The 22,760-nt window shown below is 38.7% G+C and overlaps 1 protein-coding gene across 2 annotated transcripts; it reads right to left on the bottom strand.

Annotated features, from left to right (window-relative positions):
* Window positions 1–385: 385 nt before the first annotated feature.
* Window positions 386–22,645, bottom strand: LOC113052190 (GRB10-interacting GYF protein 1-like). 2 transcript variants are annotated; one of them, XM_026216565.1, is made up of 26 exons: window positions 22,230–22,645; window positions 16,708–17,244; window positions 16,487–16,550; window positions 14,914–15,043; window positions 12,733–12,828; window positions 12,397–12,511; window positions 12,198–12,309; window positions 11,773–11,966; window positions 11,399–11,625; window positions 11,195–11,315; window positions 10,740–10,931; window positions 10,504–10,649; window positions 9,698–9,857; window positions 9,365–9,579; window positions 8,369–8,466; window positions 8,165–8,265; window positions 8,012–8,082; window positions 7,790–7,915; window positions 7,316–7,501; window positions 7,062–7,234; window positions 6,346–6,506; window positions 5,974–6,137; window positions 5,841–5,888; window positions 5,579–5,714; window positions 1,982–5,320; window positions 386–1,786 (listed from the first exon to the last, which is right to left on the bottom strand). In XM_026216565.1, exons 3-25 carry the CDS (start codon window positions 16,519–16,521, stop codon window positions 5,253–5,255), a joined length of 3,075 nt encoding a protein of 1,024 aa, XP_026072350.1. In that variant the 5' UTR covers window positions 16,522–16,550; window positions 16,708–17,244; window positions 22,230–22,645; the 3' UTR covers window positions 386–1,786; window positions 1,982–5,252. The 2 variants fall into 2 exon arrangements, with proteins under 2 accessions (XP_026072350.1, XP_026072351.1); XM_026216566.1 differs by having other exon boundaries at window positions 9,413–9,579; window positions 22,230–22,643.
* Between the last annotated feature and the right edge of the window lie 115 nt (window positions 22,646–22,760).

Here is a 22,760-nt window from a genome sequence, read left to right on the forward strand (position 1 = left end):
AGGCCATAAAAACCTCAATGGCAGTGATTCTCAACTCTGATCCTCAAAGTAAATTTCCTACAGTATTAAGACCCAACATTGATCAAACTAACTGTAACTTTGTAGTAATCTTAGATCTTGATTTATTTGCATGTTCTGGTGTATTTTTTAAGGTTGGAGCTAAACTCTGAAGGAAAGTTGACCTCGAGGGCCAGGGTTGAGAACCTCTGCAATAAAGGATTGGCATACCTGTATAGTATTTTACTTTATGATCATCGTCCTGAGTTCACACCACAGCAGTCAGTTTTCTTCTCCACACATAAGTCACATTCAGTTTGTGAATGACACTTCATTTTAATTTGTGATGTCAAATGCCTAATAGTAAAAACAAAACAAAAACAAGTGCTTCTTTCTTAAGTATTTATTGTTTTCTTCAAACAAACCATAAACCCCCAAAAACTATTTACATAATTTTCAAACATTATTGTCAATGGTTTATTACCTTTTTTTAATTGTTGCATCTCTGGAAATTTCAAAAGACATCCACCTCAGATGTGTGATAGCATTGATGACTAGCATAAGATTTAATAGTTTAGAATCAGCCAATGCCTCTGATATTCAGCTGATCACTTTACCATGAACACACACCTCTGTGACAGTCAATACAGTATTGCTGCTTCACACACTAAATTAATAAATATAAGAAGCATGTATTTTTATCATCACAAACATTTTAAACCATGGATTTTTGCATACCAGTAAAGACATTAGGCATCTCTAGTTAAATCTGACCTTCAAACCTTACACAATTAATTATCTTTAAAGGGCTATACTTACTATGATAATGTCGTGCATCACTTACACCAACAAATCCCATCCTTTCTGATCTTAAGCTCAGTAACAGCTGAAGCTGACCCTCAAGCATGTGTTAGTAAAAGTACTTCTGCACAGACATCTTTTTTTTGAGATCAAAAATGAAAACATTTAATATTTCTGACCTGGAAACAGTTTTTGCCTCTAATATTGAAACTGCAAAGCACTGTTTGTACATTAGGTTGTATCATCAAAAATACTTGCCCATTTAAAACCAAGAAGTAATTGCATGTCTTTTGTGGGGATAATTTGTAATGTCACAAATCATTTTGCAGGTTCATAATGTTTCAAGGGTTTATTAAATAAAATCACACACTACAATCACAGAGCTAGTCTCGCTGACTATTAACACTTTTTTTTTTTTGCTTTACGCATCTTAAGTCTGCCTTAATAGGCAAATCTGAACTGTTAAGGCATGTCATTAAAAGAGAAGAAAAAAAAAATCAAACCTGAAACCCAGCAGAGAAAGGGAAAAGGGTTAGGGATATATAGATTATTTACATGGCAGCCAGAGATGAAGTGTAGTTGAGCCATGTCAGTGTTCGTGTAATCAACAATACATATTTGGATGTGTATGTTTGTGTGTGTGCAGGTGTATTTCAGTTATTAATAATGTGTGCACAGTGTTTAACCCTGGCTGCACTCGAGCAGAACTATTCTGTGCATGTTTGAGATCTCATAGTTCTCTGTTCCAGCATTCACAGTTCACTCCCTCCTCCTAGCAAAGAAACATGTTCCTCTGAGTAGTCCGAATACGGTGCAATGAAGCTGCAACCCTCCACTTCCTCCTGGGCTTTTAGTTCTCGTCATGCAGTCGTCATTTCATGTGCTGTTTGAAATTCCTGACCTTGGGATCTATCTCTGAAAGATGAGAACAGGACACGATGCACTGGAGAGTCTCGGTCTTCATCTGAAGATCTGGAACAGCAAAGATCTAATCAAATCAGAGAAAAGGAGGAGGAATTAATTGGGTTGCCGAGTCATTTTTTGTTAGTTGAACAAACCTTAACCTGAAGTTGCTCAACAGTTATTGCTTTAGGATAGGAGGAAAATCAATAAATTAATGAAGCAATTAATGAATGAACATATATAACCAAACAAATGTGAATAAATAAATACTGTTCATTACCAAACAGACGGTCTTGTAGGGCAGTAACTACTTCAAGCCAAAGGTGAATTTCAGCCATGCAGTCAGCAGGTGGCGGTAGAGATTTATCTCCAATACACACTCAAAGAAAAAATGTTTTTTTTTTTTTTTAAGCATTTCTCAGTCAATGAAATAATTCCAGTCCACAAAAAAAAAAAAAAATCCATTGGCTAGCACCCTGGACCGAGCGATTTAATCCTTTTTACATAACGGAGAACACAGTTGAGTGAATCGGTTCTCAGTCTCCATATTTCAACCAAGTTTGGAAACTGTTCGTATAGTCTTAAATATCAACATTGTTCAGTGAAAATCCTCCATGAGAAAACTCCAATGATTTTTCCTCAAGTCCCAATGTGTCTGAAACTTCCCTTATCTATACACAGTAAAGCTTGCGTGGAGGCGTTCTCAAGCAGACTGAGAAACAACCACCGGAAGGAGAACGAGTCTCATGCAAGGGTGTCTAAAACTCTCCAAGCGTCCATCTTCTGACAGAAACGGCCAACTTGCACTCTGTCTGCGTTCCCCAAGCCCAAGTGAAAGTTCCCCACAGTTTTGAGCAAATGAGAAAAGTGCATTGCGAGGGTATCAGGGCAGTGCTAGTCCCTTTGTTAACTTATGAAGATGATGGCCATGACACCCCGTCCAAAACAATTATCTGGCAGATCTGAGGTCATACATACGTTCTCTAGTTGCTCTTCTCATCAACATCCATCATAGATGTGTCCATCCAAAATAATCCAAGCCAAAACAAAAAAAAATAGATTGGGTAAAAGGGAAAAATTATAAAGCATTCAATATGCATCTTTAAGTACCAAGAGGTCATCTGTGCGGTCTTGATTTTTGCCTTCTTTCCAGGTACATAAAGCATTTCTTCTGTGTTCATCAATGTGAATCCATTACAAAAGAAGATTAGACAAAAGTAAACAGAAGTTTGGTAAACAAAATATGGTCGCCTTTATGATTCTTAACAACACACCCTGTCCGTGAGATAAATGTACAAGAAGAAATCTTTGATGGAAATCCATTACTTGTGTTCCAGCGATCCAAGTTTGTTTCGGTCAGCAAGTTATATAGGCTGCGTTCATATCCACATGCAAAGAAAGGGTCTGACATCATGCCATTGAAGTCCCCCCCCCCAAAAAAATATTCTGAAACTGCAGAATCACATATTCAATCATCACAAAAATAAAGGGGGAAAAAAGCACCCACAAATGTCCGTGTGGTTTGTAAACAACCAAAACTCCAGTATGGAATAGAATTTCTTTGAAGTTCTCCTTTTCATAGTCCAAGTCTTTATGAACAGGATTGTAGAGGCAGTGTGTTTTTGTGGTAGCCTTTCGGGAGCGATTTTCGATTTAGCTCCTGATGATGTCCTGCTGATTACACTTTAATATCCTGTGTTGAGCAACTCCATCTACACCGTTACATTTTGGAATACATTCAACATCTTTTTAAGAAGGAAAGAAAAAAAAAAGTACACAAATGCACTTCACATGGTGGCAAAAAAAAAAAAAATCCAAGACGAACAAAAAAAGTAGCAGCCCCAAGTGCTCTTCCTTTGTAGTCCAATACTTTGTTTATATTCAGATTCATATAGTCATATATAACATTAAAAGAAAAAAATGAATCACCATCATTGTCGTTGACAACAATGAACAAGTAACAAAATATAAACATTTTGTGCACTGCTAAGTGCACTTGCACAGTTTGCTGCGATCATTTTTTTTTTTTTTTTTAAACCAGAAATAGTCAAAACCTCAGTCACTCAATAAGAAAGTGGACAGAAAGGCAATGTTAGGTCACAACCTCCAAATATCAAACAATTCTTTCATCCGCACATCCCCAAGCTACAATAGAACTGTACAGAAATAGGCTCTTGATTAATAAGCATGGGAGGCATGTGGGGGGCGGAGCCTTCCAACAGAAACCACTCCCCTTTGCTAAAAAAAATCATGTCTCAATGGCAGCAATGAAATCTAAATCATTCTCACTTTAGTTCTTAGGCACACGTGGGGACAGAAAATAAACACACTCGCAACATACGTACCACAAGTAACCATTTCCTAAAGGTATACAAGACTGAGCTCTTCAACAAAAACAAACAGAACAATGACATGACATGTTCTTAAACCTCACAGAGGCAAGATGGAGTGGAGGCAGGAAAAGACGTCTCTTGCCCTTCCTACCATGAAAACTAAGAGTGCTGGTTGGCGCAAAATGGGCTAAAGCTTTTGAGTTTGAATCTAGAGGTCATTCTTTGTTGGGAAATTGAAGGGCTGGTGAAAGAGGATGTGTTGTGCCATTGCCCCCTCTCTTTGTCTTTCATTTGTTCATTCGTTCGTTCACTTACATACTGCACATTTACAAGAGGAGTAATACACACAGTTCCTCCTGTACACAAGCATTCACACATTCAGTTCATAGAATAATAAAAAAAAATGATCATACGTCCAAGCGATAAAAAAAAAATACATTGTGCAGACTGGTATGTTTATAACACACACACATACGCACACACTCTCATTCTTGAAAAACATGCGTGCATAGACATACACACACAGGCACACGATCACAAAAATATTCATCTATTATATCGAACTTTTTTTTATCTTTTTAACTTGCATTTTATTTGAGTGCAAATCTTCAAGTTTTATAATCAAAGTTTTTTTATAATAGCTTTACGTTTTTTTTTTTATAGAAACTTTATATATATTTATATGCATATAAAAAAACAACAGTGTTCGTCTTTAAAGAGAGGATTTGTTTTCTGATAATATCTGAACTAAAACACACAATGGTCCCCCAATCGCCACCATTTCCTCCCAGCACAAACTCCAGTTCTGATTCAACACACACACAGTATATATATATATATATGTGGTAATATTTCTGAAGCATACCACATAAATATACAAGTAAATCTTCTCAAAATAGAAAAAAGGAAAAAAAAAACCTATCTTAATAAAGTGCATTAGTCTGAGTGTAAGGTGCTTAATGCTGTAAGTGCCAGAACTTTTTTCACCCCCCTTCCCCTGAAAACACACACACACAAAAATAAAGTCACACCTGTTCCCTTCCCAGGTTGAATTACATTCTTCTATTCCCAGCGCAAAACCCACCCACCCCTAAACTGATACCTTACTCCTGGCTTATCCCCAAAGCCCTCTCCCTCAAAGCAGTGCACATTCGACTTGCGGAGTCTGATTAGGTGGACCCGCGGGTTTAAAGGCCTCGTGTAGCTATTGCTGTGTATTCAGTAATCCTCCACCATCTCCATCTCGTTTAGACCATACCGATCAGGACCACCATGGAATGAGTACCCTAAAAAATACAGAGAGAGACAGACAAATTCAGTTTTCAGAGGTTCTCGAGAGGATGCATGCCAAAATACCAAACAAATCAAACATACAGTGGATTAAAAGTCCACTACCATTCGAAAGCTTGGAGTTGGTAAAAATGATAACTGATAAATCCAATATTGTAATCACGATTATTTGGATTAATTGCACAGCTCTACCAGCTAATAGAGGAGTTACTTGTTCTGGAAACAGCTAAATGTACACAAGGAAAAAGGGTTACCTAAGATGCTTGGGTCAGAGTGCAGCATCGTGGGCTGTTTCTTCTTCAGCTTTGCTGCCTGTTCATAGGCCCCACCCCCCTTCCCAGAATGCATTGCCTGGAACAGGGCACTGGGGTTCATTCCTCGAACAGTGTCCTAACAGACAAAGAGTGTGAGAACGAGAAGCAAATATAAGACTTAAAAATCAGATAAACGACTAATGAGACTTGGTTCTGCCCATAATGCAAACACAAATCTGTTCATATAGAGTTGCACTCGTACCTGCAGAGAGAAGTTGTTCATGCTAAGTCCAGCCATCTCTTTGGAGAGCTATAAAAGAGGACCAAGATCTGCATTAGGAGTAGGCAAACGCAGACAGAAAGACTTGACATCTTCCTGTCTCTCACACACACACCTGCTGCTGCTGTCTCTGGTGGTTAGCTTTCTGTTTGGCACGGCGCTCCAGGAACTGTCTGGCGAACTCTTTGGCTTCAACAGTGTCACCCAGGTAGGAGCAGATAAAGTTCAACACTTCATACGGGGACTCCACCTCCTTCAGGTACGCCACAATAGTAGGCACTGTGAACACAAACACACGCTCCCATTTCTGCTTCGAATCTCTTTGTGTTTGTTTTACAAACAGTCTTAATGACTTCCCACCATAATCGTCAGCTTCAGCAGATGTTGTCAGAAGAGAATTAGTATTTCAGATTCATTTTTAATACAATGTGTCCCAAATGAGACAAAAGCTGGTGGGTGTGCAAATGCTAAAAGAGAGATGTCTTACCATCCTGGGAAGAGGAGCAGTTACTGGCGGAGGTGTTGAGCGCATGCAGCATCTGTTCACACCAGGTGGTGAAGCCGTCCTGAGACTTCACCCCCTGCAGGAGTTTCAACAGCCGCTCCTCTTCCTCAGTGCGTTTACGGCCTCTCATCATGTACTGCTCACTGTAGAAACACAGCAACACCAAGGTCATGGGTTCAAATCCCGGTTTACTTTTTGGCAAATAAAAACGATTTGAGTTTAATAAAAATTTCTTATTATCAATGTTAAAAATATGTTGTGCTGCTTAATAATGTTGTGGGAACCATGCATAAATGCAAACAAAAGATTGTATTTTAAATTACCTTTTTTGTCATTTTTGATTATGGTATAGACAATTTTAAAAACACTGATTCAGATCGATTTGCTGGTTAACCATTTAGACCATTTTTTGAACCAGTAGGGATGTGTAAATACTAAATGTGTACCTTGAACTCAAGGTATGTCGCTTTGGATTCAAAAAGCATCTGCTTAATTCATACAATTTAAAGATCTATTATAGACAATCAAATATTTGTATCTACAGATATAAAATTTATATCCGTATTATAGAATCTTCTTGATTTCAGTAAATATTGTTAAAAGAAATTGTATATTACAGCACTTTTGTGTTTATGTCTCATTTGCGAATGCAAAATTTGCTCTAGATTTTGGTATATGCCACTGTGGTTTTTGTTTACCTCAGTGAGGGACTGCTCCGGCTGTTCTTCAGCCCTATGTTGCTGCGAAGTGCGCTCTGGTTCTTGAGGGCCTCGTCCCAGATTCCCATCCCTCCTCCAGAAGGGCTGCCACCTCCACCCACCTTTCCATCCAAAGATCCAGCCGTTCCCCACAACGAAGAGGCATCACCCCACTGCAGAGCAAGACATTCATAATGCATTTTATTTGGTTTTCAGGAGTGCACAGCAGTGCGGTTTATATGTGTGTATCTTACCCTCTGCTGCTGGACTCTGTGCTGTTGTTTGTGCATTCTTTCAGCCTCCTGCTGGATTTCCAGGAGGTTGTGGGGCTTGGTCTGCTTTCCCAGCCCAGGGTTGGGTCCTCCGCTCCAGCTCGACCCGGAGCCTGAGGAACCCTGACGCTGAGTCTGCTGGAGCAACTTCACCAGCAAATCCTGTTGCTGAAAAAAAAAAAAAAAAGTTTTTGACAAATGAGATTGAGTGTAAGAGAGAAAAATATACAAATACATAACTATATAAAAAAAAATGTTACGCCATCATTCAAAAGTTTGGAGTTGGTAAGATTTTCTTTTTAAAATTTGAAAGATGTCTCTTAAACTGCATTTATTTGAGTGTGTGTGTGTATGTGTGTGTGTGTGTGTGTGAGAGATTTATTCCTATGCTGGCAAAGGTGAATTTTCAGAAGATTATTATGATGGTCTCAAATTCATGATTCAAGGCTCTTAAACCTGTTTGCGCCTGTAAATCTCCTCCTCCTCTCTCCTTTTCTGCTCTTCTCGCCTTTTCTCATCCCTCCGTTTTCTCTCCTCATCCTCACGCTTGGCCCTGAGTTCAGCTTCTCTCCTCTCATGTAGCTGAAAGACAATAGAATGCAGTGCAATGAGAACAGAAGTCTGAGTCCAGAGCATTTCCTCAGATCACCAGGAGAGGCCATCAGAGACAACTCTCACCTTCTGAAGCTGTTCTAGAATTGGACCCTGAGTTGAAGAATTAATTAAGTCCCATAGACTGGCCTCACCACCTGCTCAAGGAAGAAACTTCATTTATTTTCAGATGTGAGTGTGAGGGCAAGTTGTTCTTTGAATGTGTTCCTCTGGGTGTACCTGCTGGCTGTGAGGCTGAGGTATGCATGTCCCACATGGACCCTGTATCTGGCACTGACATCGACCTGTTTAACGAAGGCATCATACCCTGCTCTCCACACCTACATGAAAAAAAAAAAAAAAAAAATTCAAGAAGTTTGTAACAGTATTAAATACACAAGATGTACTCCGTGACACTGTAAAAAGACACACAAACAAACTCACCTGTTGATGAGCTGGAACAGCTGCTGTTGCTGCTGGTAAAGAGCCTTGGCAGCAGCTAATTCCTGCTGTTTCTTCAGCCGCTCCTGATCCATATTACCCTGAAAGACACAGAGAGGGCAGTTACACATTAACCCATGACAGAAAGATCAAATACATGTTGTAATGTAATGAGAGAGAGAGAGAGAGAGAGAGAGAGAGAGAGAGAGAGAGAGAGAGAGAGAGAGAGAGAGAGAGAGAGAGAGAGAGATGCATGAGCACATTTGGAAAGAGTATTCGCATGCTTCAGGAAATTACATTTCAGTTGTAAAAACACCAATATAACTAAAAAAATGAAAGATAATATTTATTATATTATTCATATTTAGTGATTAAGTACCGGTTTTAACACATCGAAAAAAAAATCTAGTGTGGTTTAAGAGTATTTTTTTTTAGCTTAAATGGTACTTACTTTGAAAATCAGTATGATGAATGCCATGTTTTGCAAAATGCCACAAAATCAAGAATGGTATTTGTTCATTCTCTTTAACCTTATTAACTGAAGTAAACATTTTTTTTTTTTATGTTTTCACTGGCAAACGTCCCAACTTTTCTGGAATTGGGTTGTAATTTTATTTTAACAGATAAAAGGAAAAATGGCTGTTCTAATTTCTTTGCTTTCAAACATTAAACCATAGCTATTATTTGAGCAGAAGTATAATAAAAATGTAGGACCTACACAAACACTAAAATTTTGTTTTGTTTTGCTAATTACAAAATGTATTTATAGTTTTATATTTTGGAAAGTGATACTTGAATACTTTAATATTTTAAGCCACCCTGCACAAATTCAGAGTGAACAAATATGCTAATTTAGACAAACATACGTAGAGATAAACACATTTACAAACAAGCTTACTGAATTAAAATAAAAATTAGCAGACGGAAAAACTCCCCAGAATGCAAATAACCCAATTGAAAATAACACCCAGACATTGACTCTTCCACCCTGAGACTCACGGTTGCCCCCTGGGGTGGGTGAGGGCGAGGGTGGGCTTGATTCCTCACCAAGAGGGGCGGAGGGGAGGGTCCAGGGGCGAAAGGCACACGCCCCCACATCTTAATGACATCCCCCAGTGGCTGAAATCCCTCATCACAACCACGTTTAACAAGCAGGTTCATGTCGAAATACCCCGCCTGAAACCATTCACACATCTCCACTGTACTGAAAGGTCCTGAGATAGAGACAGAACAGACAAAAGACAAGAAAAAGAGACCGTATTAATGGACTATACTCAAAACACTGCTCCATATGCATGAGTTGACCTCCTATGAGAGAATATGCAAGCGTACCCTGAATCTCTCCTTGCGGGTCTTTGTAAAACCATTTCATGGCAGAGTCATGGGAAAGAGGAAGAGCAGAGGCTGTGTTTCTGCCCTCCTGAAGAGTCTGGGTGAAACACTCTTCCTCTAGAGATGTGTCCTGGAGCGCTGCCACCATCTTCTCTGCCTCCTACACACATAGATCACCTTCAAAAACTTGCTTCCGCTAAAAGAATGAAAGTGCGCTACAAACAATGCAATTTATTTAAAGAGGAATTCTACACTTTTTATAGCATTTTATTAACTATAACTGGGGCATTTATAATGTGAATCTACCTTTCTAGCATAAAAACATGCATTATAAATAATTCTAATAAAAAGCATAAATAATAATTTAGTCATAATTTAGTTTAAGTTAGAATTTTGTTTCTGAAACAAAAACATTATGAATTATAATAGAAAATATAAAATTTGTCAGTTTAGATTGAGTCTATTTATAAATGTTAATCCAGGTTTCTAGCACAGAAGATAATTGATTAGAAATAAATTATAACAAAAAATATAAATAGTTGAATTTTACAGGATCAGTTCCCTACCCTCTTCTCTAAGAATTAAGCAAATGGTTTTTGCTCTTGTATATTTAAGACACCTCTATGTAAATAACCTTGTTGTGATTGGCTAACCCTCACAACTGTGAAATGTTTAACAATGACCTCAACAGGTCGGTGAAGACTGAGCATTTAATAATATAATCAATTCAGTCAATGTTAATATTAATATATATATCCGATAATCAGTGAGATATGGTTACTCTCAGAACTTGTTTTCTGTGGTACCTGTTGCAGGTGCTTCATGCCCTCATCGTCCTCAATATCACCCCCCGGTGGTGGGAGGTCAGTAGCAGCAGAGGACAAAGAGGGAGGCGATGAAGGCAGACTGGAGGAGGCACTGGGGCTCAAATCTAACATGGCCTCTAATAACACTACAAAAAAAAGACAGTACACAAGTGAAGCATCATGCATCTATACAACTACAAGAAGAAGAAAAAAAGAGGGGAAAAACACCTTTTTACCTTCACTTGGTAGTTTGTTGGGAATGGAGGGGGCAGGCTGAAATTTCTCCAGGCCAGAGGGGGCAGCAGAGGGCACAGCCTCAGTGACAGGAGGTGGAAGAGTTGGAGGGACAGGAGGGAGAGGAGGAGGAGGAGGGGAAGGAGAATCTGGTTTCACTTCAGTTTCAGACACTGGAGCAGAATCAGTCACATCTGTAGAAAGAGAAGAGAGAGAGAGAGTGAGTGATGAAATCAATGGAACACAGATATCTTTAAAAATACATCTATTTAAAATCATATTTCAATTAAATGCACAATTTTTAAAAACTCCACAATCCAATTTCACAGCAGTGTTTAAAGTGTATCTGTGTACAAAAAAAATTATTCAGTCTGTTCCTCACATTAAGCAATCGTATACTTTTTTGCAAGAACTGTGATTTAAGAATCACATTTATTCAACTGTACAGCGTTCCCACCTTTCTCGCTTATTTCAGCTCCAGACTCATTTTTCTTCTCTTGATAAACACTGTCCTCCTCCTCATCCTCCAACCCCTGGAACTCAAACTCCTCTTCTGGAATGGGGTCTTTCGGGCCCTTCTAAGATAACAGAAGAGGGGAAAAAGTGAAGAACACAAAACCATAGATAAGAAGTCATTAGACACTTGATCGTATGGTCTCACCTTAATAGACATAAACGCTCCAGAAGAATCAAAGGTTCCCATTTCTCCATCTTCCTCATCTGTGCACCACTCTGGCAGACCATCTCTCTCATCCTCAGCTCCTTCGCTTCCTGCTCTCCTTCTGCCTCCCTCAATCCCTCCATCCCGGAAGTCGAAGTCAAACTTCCTGCGGCGAACTTCACCTGGACCAGAATGCTCCCGCCAACCAGCTGAGCGAGGACCACCATCTAGGAAGAAGTGGCACAAGTTTATACACTACCATTCAAAAGTTTAAGCTCAGTAAAATTGTGAAATATTATTACATTATTATTATTTTTTTTAATGTTTGGTCAAACTGTTCCTTTTAAATGGCAAATGTAAACGTGTACAGTTACCATCTCTTCGTGAACCGGTGAGTCTCCAGCTGACACCAGTCTCTCCTGCGTCCTCCTCCTCCTGTTCCTCTCTCAGTATGCGCCAGTTGTCACTATCAGAGCGCATGAACTCCTTTCTGCCACCTGGAACCCCCTCCTCGAAACCCAGGCGCACAGCTTCTCTCCGCAGAGGTTTCTCAAAACGTCTTTCACCTCTGCAGAATGAAAAGAGGTAGAGGCTTATCAAGATGCTTTATAACAGCAATCTGAATCTAGATTGTATGCTGATGAAAGGATTTTTATACTCGTTGCGACGAGCTAATGCAACAAACTGGGATAATAATATAATTTCATAGAATTACTTTTTAAAAATTACTTAAAATAAACAACTAGAGGTAACGTAAACATGCAATTTAGACTAAATAATATTCAATAATTGAGACTACCTGTCATCCCAGCTCTGACTGCGATGCACCTCTCGAACGCTACGACCAAAACCGCCCTCTACTTCCTCACTGCTTCTTTGGTAGAATCCGATCTCTCCTCCTCTTCCTCGACCTAAACACACAGCATGACATAAACTTCAGCATCTCCGCCAATACATGAATAATTTAAATGCATGTACACATAACTAGATCAACTTGCCTCGACCGCCTCTCACGCTGCCTCTTCCTCGGTTCACCCCGGCCGGGACGGCCCCACCCCCCTTACCCATAAGCCTCAGCACAGCCACACTGTTGACAGACATGGAGAAGTTCCTCTGCAAAGAGAGAACACACATGAAAACATGACCACACCAAAAACCACAAAATCTGTGGAGATAAAATCATTGTAGTGCCGAAGGCATTTTTCATATAAGGGAGTGTTTACGGTTTCTAAAAAATGTGCTCGCCCCACCTCTTTCACAGGATAGTGTGTGTGTGATGCATGTCTAATCAGCAACAAGCTCAAAATGCCAGACGCTAAGTGTGTGCCTCTCACCTGCTCCTCTTCAGTGAGAGCCAACAGTGCCAGTGGCTGTTGAGGCTCATCCTGCAGAATAGCAGCAAACTCTTTATCCTGCATTTCTTCAGGGACCTGAAAACACACATAAGACTATGACTCACTCTTCTCTGGCAATTGTTGGATTCAAAAAAATCTGAAAAATTTACGTCTGGAAAGAAAAACATTTGAAATGTACAAAAAATCTGGACTGTGCTGACCTGAGTCAGGTTTAACCCATCAACATTCTTCTGAAATATTTTGTACAGCACATTTTTTTGTATGTCCAAAAGGCATTTTGTGCCCTTATAAGGGCACAGCATCATAAGTGTTTCTGCCCTATAAGGAACTGTGACTATTCAAGGGTTAAGTTTGCGCAATGCTGACATAGCTTCCTATAACAGACACTAACTAGCCAACCTTTAGACATAGTCAAATCAACTTTCCAAAATAAGAGAAAAATCTAAACATTTCAAGGTTCACTTTTAAAAGCCGTTTTAGATTAGTATTTTTTCACAATACCAGTCCAACGCAGAGACTCTGGAGTGCCTGGATTTCTTGAAAACGCTTTTCAAACACTAAAAGTGTAATTACAACAAATATCCATGCTTGATTAGTGCATACTGAATATTTCTTCTGCAATAAAAAAAACATGGTAAATTATTATCTTAAGGCACAGTTTCTGCAGTCTATTTTTGTTGCAACAGAGCTCTGGAGCTGCCGTTGCCAGTGGAAACCTTTATGATTTGTGTCAGTACTGGTAAGAAATGTTTTGCATTTTAAAGTCGACCAGTGGAAACATGTACTAGACACATATTGCGTGTTAAATCTCAGGCCATGTGAATGCCACAAAAGACATCCATTAAAGGGACCTGCAAAAGATCCCTCCACAATCACTGTGTCCATGAAACACTTATAGAGTGACATTTACAAACACACAGAAAGATCAACTGTCCGAGTATCTAATAACTTTATCATATAAAGCAAATTACGTTTACAAAAGTAAAGAGATCAACTGATCAATGACCAAATGTCACTCAAAATACTCTTGTTCGTTCTTTGGAATTAACAACTACAAAAACAAGTTATTTAGCAGTATTTCCAGTCTGCCCTCTTCCATTTAAATGTACAGGTTGTAGGACCTGCCACTAGAGGGCACACTATCAAAACAATAACAATCGCGTGGTTTGATGACACTAAAAAGGAGCGTGGAATGATGGGATTTGTTGTTTTCTACCCAACTGCTGACGGCCATCAATCAGACGGAAAGATAATTCATGGATTTAACGCAAGTTCAATGATTTGCGCGAGTAGATTACATTCAAAAGTCAATGCAAAGACGCGATCAGACTATGGATCAGAAGCATCCTCGCGCAGATCTAGAGACGCAATGCCCCACGTTTGGCGTGTATGCACCATAATATTAATCTTGTTGATCATTATATAATAGCATATGTTTTCTGTAAAGATACGTATCAAAACAACTCACCTGTCAAGTAAAACACAAGCAAGATCGGCATCTCTTTCTAGTTGATGTTTGTTGCGAAGCTACTTCCGCATTTGTCCACAACACTGCCGTCATGTGGCTTACATTTTTGGGAGTTGCATTTGCAAGTTTTGTATCAAAAACTGACCTAAAGTCTATACTTTAATTCTATATATGTATGTATCGTTACCACTTCCATTGTATGGAAAAATGCATAGACAAATGATAAATCAGAATGGCGTTCCACAGAACAAAAACTTGTTTGGAGCAACATAAGGGTTATTACAAATACTTTTTATAAAACTGACTGACCAATATAAGTTTTCCCAGCGGCCGATGTAGATACCAATATATAAAGACCAGGGCAACCGACCAGAAATGTAGAACAATGTACCACCAGCAATTCAGATGAAGACAACATTCTCCTTATAAAAACTTGATTTATAGAAATAATTTAATTATTATCTAACAGCTGTTAGCTGATTGAAATCGCCCAAGTAGACGTGAACAACTGATGCCTTTATTGGCAGATCACCTGGCTAAATACATTTAAAATAAAATACGTTTAATAAACAATCACTCTTATGTCAAGAGGTAAAGATGCAGGTACAATCATTGCAAACTGAATGCTGGGATATCACCTAGATTAATAATAGGCCAACACAACCCAGGATTGTTTTAAGGCATTTTCCCACCTTGTTGTCCTTGACATAAAGTGCTAGCATCTCCTCTCGCCCATAACGGTATTCGGCCAACTTGTACTTTGGCATAGCAGGAGAGGCAGGAGGGGAAGACACATTGCCTCCACTGGAAAGTGCACGGAGCCTGAGAGAGAGAAAAAAAATCATTGAGCAGCAACAACGTGGAAGCTTCATTGAGAAATACTCAAATCCTGTCTACCATCTCTACATCCTGCTTTATTTAGGACTTCCCTTTTCCAAGAAAATGATGCTGAAGCTTATACTGATGCTTGGGCAGAGGAAACACCCTTAAGAACTAAAAAAAAAAAAGCTAGAAGTTATGCCCAAAAAATCCATATCACTTAATTTACAACTACACTACCTTTAAAAAAAAAATTGTGACAGATTTTTATTTTAAGAAATTAATACTTTTATTCAGCAAGGATGCAAAAAAGGTAACAGCAAATCAAGGGGCTGGAGTTGCATTGTCAGATACCATATATAAGAACTGTGCTTACACTGTAAAAAGCTCTGCTGATTGAAATGGAAGCAATCTGGTTTTGTTTTGTGTCAGAATCGCCTGAGTTTTTGTTGTTCTGACGAATCTACTTGGTGCTGACATTATCTCGCCCCCAGCATTTGACGTCAGCAGTTCCTGATTCAAGTCCAGCAGCTTTTAGGGGCCAATGCAATGTTGTTTTTCCAGACTGAAAGCACTTTTCAGCAGTGGAAACATGTAAAAATGCCCAGGTTGAGGCACCTTGTTGGTGGGAAGGGGTTTCAGAGCTGTGGGTGGCTTTGTAAACTTTACATAAATACTACCCCACGGAGATAATTTGATGAAGAAAGCTTTGAGGAAGCATACCACCCCTGCATTGTACATGTCAAACCCAGGAATTCACTTCTGTTGGCTGGGGACCAACTATGCACAGAAGAGCCTCAGTTCAGCACAGGACCACGCCTAATGGTTTAATTGCTGCATAATCATTTCGTATGTGCCAAGAGGAGATACAGAGAGAGAAGGGGGTTGGAAAGAAGGGAATGACTAGAGAGAGAAAGCCTAGCAAATACATGGGGAAAGTAAAGAGCAGTGCTGAGGAAAATACTTTAAATTGAGTAGCTCGTAGTATGGTAAGGGGTTCGTTAAGATTTTTAATATAGATTTGGGAAAAAAATAACAGTATTTATTTAAAAAACATTTAAACATTTGAATTAACTTTTGATCAATTTAATGCATCCTTGTTGAATAAAAGCATCGCTTCCATGAAAAAAAAGAAAGAAAAAGACCACCAAACTTCTGAACGCTAGTGTGTGAGGGGCAAGACATTCTATGAGAGTGCTTGATTATGACCTGTACATGTAATCCAAATAGCCTTTTGTCACTTTGCCTAAAGTAGCTTATTACCAGAAAATATAGTGAGGTAATAACATTACTGATTGCATTTCATTTCTCCAACTGTGATAAAAAAAATGGAATAGAAAAAGAAGCAATGAAAAACAAATGTACAAGAAAATTTGAAGAAAGAAAAGAAAGGAAGATCTGGCAACAAGTGAATGAGACACAGAAATAGAAAAGAAGGGATTTTACCATTCTGGGCCAAAGTTAAGTGTTTCAGCAGTCATATTCTTCCTTCCTTCTCAGAGGTGAAAGTCTACAAACAAAAATGCCTTAGCGTGAGTATGCAACACACTGAAATATGCCGCAAGCATACTTCTGTTCATAAGTACACACATATTCTTTTATTACACTGCAGTGTAATGCACACACGATTGACAGACATATCAATACAAGCAATATGTTATTCTTACCCTGTCCAGGGGAGTGGCGCAGGCAAGACTAGGCTGGACCAGGTCTGAGTGAGAGGGCTGAAAGGTTGTGTGTGTGTGTGTGTGTGTGTGTTTCAAAGTAGCCAACTCAAGAGAGACTAGGGTTATAGCTGCCTTATTCAGGGTATGTGTGCAGGAGAGCAAAAACACAAAAGTTCAGACCCGGTAAGAGCTCTCTTGTTCACAGCCAATGAAAATAAAAATAATAATAATAATCAAGCCCGCCTAAAATGAGTAATACCTGTTGGACTGCAAAAACTGCAGAGCTTTGATACTGATGTCTAAAGTCGATCGACTACAAGAAACAAACAAAATAGACGAACAGACAAAAAAATAATAAAAAGAATCTAACTTGTTGATAATACAGCTGCCAGAAGCAGATATGAACCCAATAAGCTTCTTTCTATCTCTATGCGTGTGTGATTTTAAAACTTTTTTTGTTGTACTGGCAATGCTGTGTGGACCAGGTCCCAGCTGGTTTCCCCGTCCTCACGCCGACAATCCCTCTCCCTCCTTTATCTGCAGGAGAAGAGAAGAAATGAACACAGGCTATAACTGAAGCCATTAAAACAGAGAAAAGAGGACAGTGCACTAGTGTTACTTCAGTTTTATATACCCCATTATAGATGTAATTAATATTCTGAATTAGCTTTTATTTTTATATTTTCAATTTTCATTCTAATTGTAGTTATATTTTTAGTAATTTTGTTATGTGCCTACCTTTTTGTTTAAATACTACCATTTAGCTTTTTATTGATTGTTTTCTTTTAGCTTTGTTTCAATGAACAAAATGTTTTGATAGTTTTTAGTTCTAGCTTTAGTTAACTATAGTAACCCTACAGTGCCCACTGCCCTACAAGCTCCTGTGATAGTATCATATCAACTTAAAGACCAAGGGTACATGAAAATAATATCTCTCCATTTTTATTATGAGAGATATTTTCTTTAAGAAACAGGGGCCACAAACAAACCATGCCTTAGGAAACATATAGTAACATATGTTCATTTGTGGCAAAGTTTACCAAAACACTTTTGGAAAGGGGAAGTGTGCGTAACTTCCTTTGCAGGTAGATTTAGGCAAAAATCTTTCTAAATTATTGACACTGCACAACTAAAATAGTTATTGCAATCAGGACAACATGGAGATGGAAAATAAACATCCCAGGGGTTTAACAGCACCCATAGATGTCATAGCAACAGAAATATCTAAGCAACAGAACAAACCCTTGAGAATAAACAGAATTGATTGGGGGAGTTAGGCTCTTTGACATAAAGTACAATATGAGAATATATTTCATGTCAAGAAAGACACCTGTAACTTCAACTGCAATTAGAAATACACCAGTATGCATGAAGTCATAATTCATCATGGAACTAAAGCATTTGCAACGTCCATGTGAACAAGCTGCCAAATAACAGCGAATTGCTCAAGTCTGAAAGGACAAGACGATCCCTGACATTTTTTCATGCACTGAATGCACTTATAAAACTACATAAATCACAAAAGCATATTTATTTTATTTTTAAGGATGTTAACTTGTAAGATCAACTAATAAGGGTGTTTTTACGGTCATTTCAACGCCGTTCAGTTTGTTGCAGACATAAAGTCTATAACAAATGAAATACAATTTGCACATACATGAATACTGCATTATCTGACACTTCTTGATTTGAAATGCTCATAAATATATTTCCAGCATGTTTTATTTGTAACAATCATTAGTCGAGTGTTTGAGAAATCCTTCTGTGAGATTATGTGGCTTCTTACACAGAATAAGGCAAGCAACATATTTCACAGTATTCTAAGCAGTGATTAAAGTTATGCTGATTAGCATTGCACTATCATATACTTTATTATTATAATAAAACTTTTAAATAGGATTGGACACAGATAAACCATATATTGTCACAGTTGTGTGTTTATTAGTCAAGTTGAATCAATGAAAGCAGTTAAATCTTCTGTTTATTCAGCAACCGCTATAGAGTTTTCATGATTTCTTCTGAGGGGCACATTTAAAGTTTTCGTGTCTGTTATTGTGGCGACATTTCCACACCCCAAAGCGTGATGCTTACCAAATCGATCTGTGATTGTTTGTTTGACATGTCGGTCAAACGGCCTCATGGGTGGGCCTTGGCCAATGAAAGCGGTCATGAATTTGCGACTACTGATCACATAACCAAGCATCACTAACAGATATGCATGCCAATCGCAGCTTTTGCCTTTGCGATTTAATTTAAATTAATCGTGCAGCCCGAGGAAAGGCCATGTGTGGCAGAAGTACACGATCCAGTGTTTACAAGTGTGGAAAAGGAGGGCCGTTCAAAAGTTGTTATATGTTGACTGTACGGCTGGGAGAAATATTGAATATGAACTAAAATGTCGCAATAATTTTGACGACAATGTAAAATTTTACAATATTGTGAATATCGAATATTTCAAATTCAAGCATACTTTCCCAAAATACAGGTCCTTCTCAAAAAATTTGCATATTGTGATAACAGTTCATTATTTTCCATAATGTAATGAAAAAAATTAAACTTTCATATATTTTAGATTCATTGCACACCAACTGAAATATTTCAGGTCTTTTATTGTTTTAATACTGATGATTTTGGCATACAGCTCATGAAAAACCTAAAATTCCTATCTCAAAAAATTAGCATATTTCATCCGACCAATAAAAGAAAAGTGTTTTTAATACAAAAAAAGTCAACCTTCAAATAATTATGTTCAGTTCTGCACTCAATACTTGGTCGGGAATCCTTTTACACAAATGACTGCTTCAATGCGGCGTGGCATGGAGGCAATCAGCCTGTAGCCCATTTCCTGCACACGCCTGTGCACGGTGGCTCTGGATGTTTCTACTCCAGACTCAGTCCACTGCTTCTGCACGTCCCCCAAGGTCTGGAATCGGTGCTTCTCCACAATCTTCCTCAGGGTCCGGTCACCTCTTCTTGTTGTGCAGCGTTTTTTGCCACACCTTTTCCTTCCCACAGACTTCCCACTGAGGTGCCTTGATACAGCACTCTGGGAACAGCCTATTCGTTCAGAAATTTATTTCTGTGTCTTACCCTCTTGCTTGAGGGTGTCAATGATGGCCTTCTGGTAAGCAGTCTTACCCATGATTGCGGTTTTGAGTAATGAACCAGGCTGGGAGTTTTTAAAAGCCTTAGGAATCTTTTGCAGGTGTTTAGAGTTAATTAGTTGGTTAATAGCTCGTTTAGAGAATCTTTTCATGATATGTAAATTTTTTGAGATAGGAATTTTGGGTTTTCATGAGCTGTATGCCAAAATCATCAGTATTAAAACAATAAAAGACCGGAAATATTTCAGTTGGTGTGCAATGAATCTAAAATATATGAAAGTTTAATTTTTATCATTACATTATGGAAAATAATGAACTGTTATCACAATACGCAAATTTTTTTAGAAGGACCTGTAATGCGCCGAACGTCCAAAAACAGAACATGCTATTGCAAACTGCTCTACACTCCTCTACTATGTGAGCTCTCATGAGGGCGGTTGCCAGATTTCAAGAGTTCAAATCCCCAAATCAGAGCTTCGCTGTTACATGGATACATTTTTTTACTGGTGTATTGCTTATGATCTGAAAAACAAACAAGCTAGAGTTTAGTGATCTAAATGAAAGCATAATTCAGCCGGTCTGCGTTCCATCATGAGATCTCGACTGTTTTGTTTGCGATTGTGGTCATTGTATAAAAGCAATGTATAAAAGCACTAACTCAATTGCTGTTGTATAATAGAGAAACTTGGGCTATGGCAATGTGGAATTACTATTAGGAATTTCACTGTTATCATATTTTTCATTTGTTTCATTTGTTGTACCAGTTTTCATAATATAGACAGATATGTGCTACAGCACATAGCTCCCCATCTGAGAGGGTTTTTAGTGCCAATGGGAACTTAGTTTTATGCCACAGAACTTCTTTTAAACCAGAGACAGTAGACAGACAAACTTGTGTTCTTAGCTAAAAACTTGTAAAAAAAAATAAATAAATAAATACATATCCCAGTTTATTTTTTATGTTGGTACCCCCAAATGCACAGTGTAAATTGGGAATTGCAAAAAGTTGACAGAACAAATGTGTTCATTTAAAAACCAATAAGTGATCACTTAGTCTAGTTTTTTTTTATTATTTAAATGCAAACATATTGAGATATATATTGAATATCGTAAAAATTGACAATAACTAATACATATATATATATATATATATATATATATATATATATATATATATATATCTCGCCCAGCATAGCTGACTGGCACAAATTTATGTCTTTGTCTTAAAATGGTCAGTTCGTTTGCATATCCTGAATGCATTTACATTTTTTGAAACCTTAGAAAGGTCTTCATCTAGGAAAATGCCTGACCTATCCAATGTGATTGCGTAATGTGTGAAGTCATGGACGTGCATCACAGAGCTAGTGCAAGATGAGCATTTGTGGTTAAAAAGTATATATATTTTTAATTTAGAAAAAGACCGATGGTTTCGCTAGATAAGACCCTTATTCCTTGGCTAGGATAGCGCAGGGCCCTTTGAAGCTGCACCGAATCTGCAGTTTGGACCTTCAACCCATTGATTCCCCATTGAAGTCCATTAAATGGAGAAAAATCCTGGAATGCCAAATTTCTTTTAGACTGAAGAAAAAAATGCACGAATATCTTGAATGACGTGGGGGAGAGTAAATTATCAGGAAATGGTCATTTTGGAGTGAACTAATCCTGTGGAATAACTTACTTTTCGTCTCACAAGTGAAGTCCTCGATTCACTCCAAATGCTCATGATTCTCGACTTATTGCGAATCTGACTGATCTCAATCCAAAGAGTCAGCGAGCTGATGACTCGACAACCTTTCAGACGGATTCGGTCCGGTTAGTGAGTTCAATCGAATCACTGAAAAGATCCGACTCAAAACAACGAGTCGTTCACGGATGGGACGAAACTACTAACTAACTACTCGCCATTAGGCCAGAAATATAGTTTCCTCGCGCTCAACGCAAACATACGCCCAGAAAAAAGGGCTAACGTTATTTTGTAAGACATGCGAGATGTCGGTGTTTAATACTTCTCGCGTAAAATGAAAACGACCACTTCTGGTGTCGTTTCACAACTGATTGGAGGAGGTTTGAGGGGCGTCGCATTCGCAAGGAGGGGGTGTGCGTGTGCATGTGTGTGCCCTGCCTGCACACCCCCCTCCCTGCCCACGCGGCGCCCCTCCAAACTCCACTCCGCTGCTTCCCGTGGCCTTCAACCAACGGCCACAGCTGCCTTACCAAACACAAAAAACCTCACAGCTTAAAACAGCGCCATTTATTCCCGCACACCCAAACGCTGGCCACTTAACGTTTCATATGCACTAATATGCATTTGCTGTTCCACTGCCCTTCCCCTTTCAAGATAGCATGAAACTTAACGCAACACCCATCTGCCATTAACGCCTCAGACATTCAAGGAGAGAGAGGTACACAGTTGCTGACCGTATTTCTGGAGCTGTCGATGCGATTTTACTGTCCAGTCACCCCGTCAAACTCGACGATCTTCACTTTGGATTCATGTGCAGTTGTTTGTGTTCCGTGCTCCTCCTCGAGAATCGTGCTCCGTGTTTACTGTTGGTTTGCTCTCTCTCTCCCTCTCCAATGGTCGGTGCGTGTTGATGTCTAGTACGCTCTTGTTGTTTGTGTTTTAGGGAAGATGGCTGTCCTACTCGGTCAGACCACGTGACCAAAGTGTCGCGTTGCTTTTAGAGGAGCGTGAAGATACTGACCCCTGTCGAAAGATTTGTATAGCCTATAGCCTATAAGTGCCTAAAGGACAACAAATACATTGTATATCCCATTTAAACAAGTAATTGTTAACTAGACTATTACTTTGTTACAATAATGTTATCAACGAACTCTGCATGTGTCGATAATAGCACAAAATACAATTTTACAAAAATTGCCTAAAATTTACTACGCCCTTGCGTTCATACCATGGATGATAACCTTAAAGTAATTGTAATAGTATGT

Source organism: Carassius auratus, chromosome 32 (assembly GCF_003368295.1).
Source record: "Carassius auratus strain Wakin chromosome 32, ASM336829v1, whole genome shotgun sequence".
NCBI lineage: Eukaryota > Metazoa > Chordata > Actinopteri > Cypriniformes > Cyprinidae > Carassius > Carassius auratus.

Excerpts from the sequence above, each read along its gene's own strand:
- LOC113052190 (XM_026216565.1), bottom strand. The coding sequence starts at position 16,521 with ATGACTGCTGAAACACTTAACTTTGGCCCAGAATG. Across the intron at positions 11,626-11,772 it reads CACCGGTTCACGAAGAGATG|ATGGTGGTCCTCGCTCAGCT; the intron begins GTAACTGTACAC and ends ACTTCTTCCTAG. Across the intron at positions 7,502-7,789 it reads AGATTTACAGGCGCAAACAG|CAACAGGATTTGCTGGTGAA; the intron begins GTTTAAGAGCCT and ends TTTTTTTTTCAG.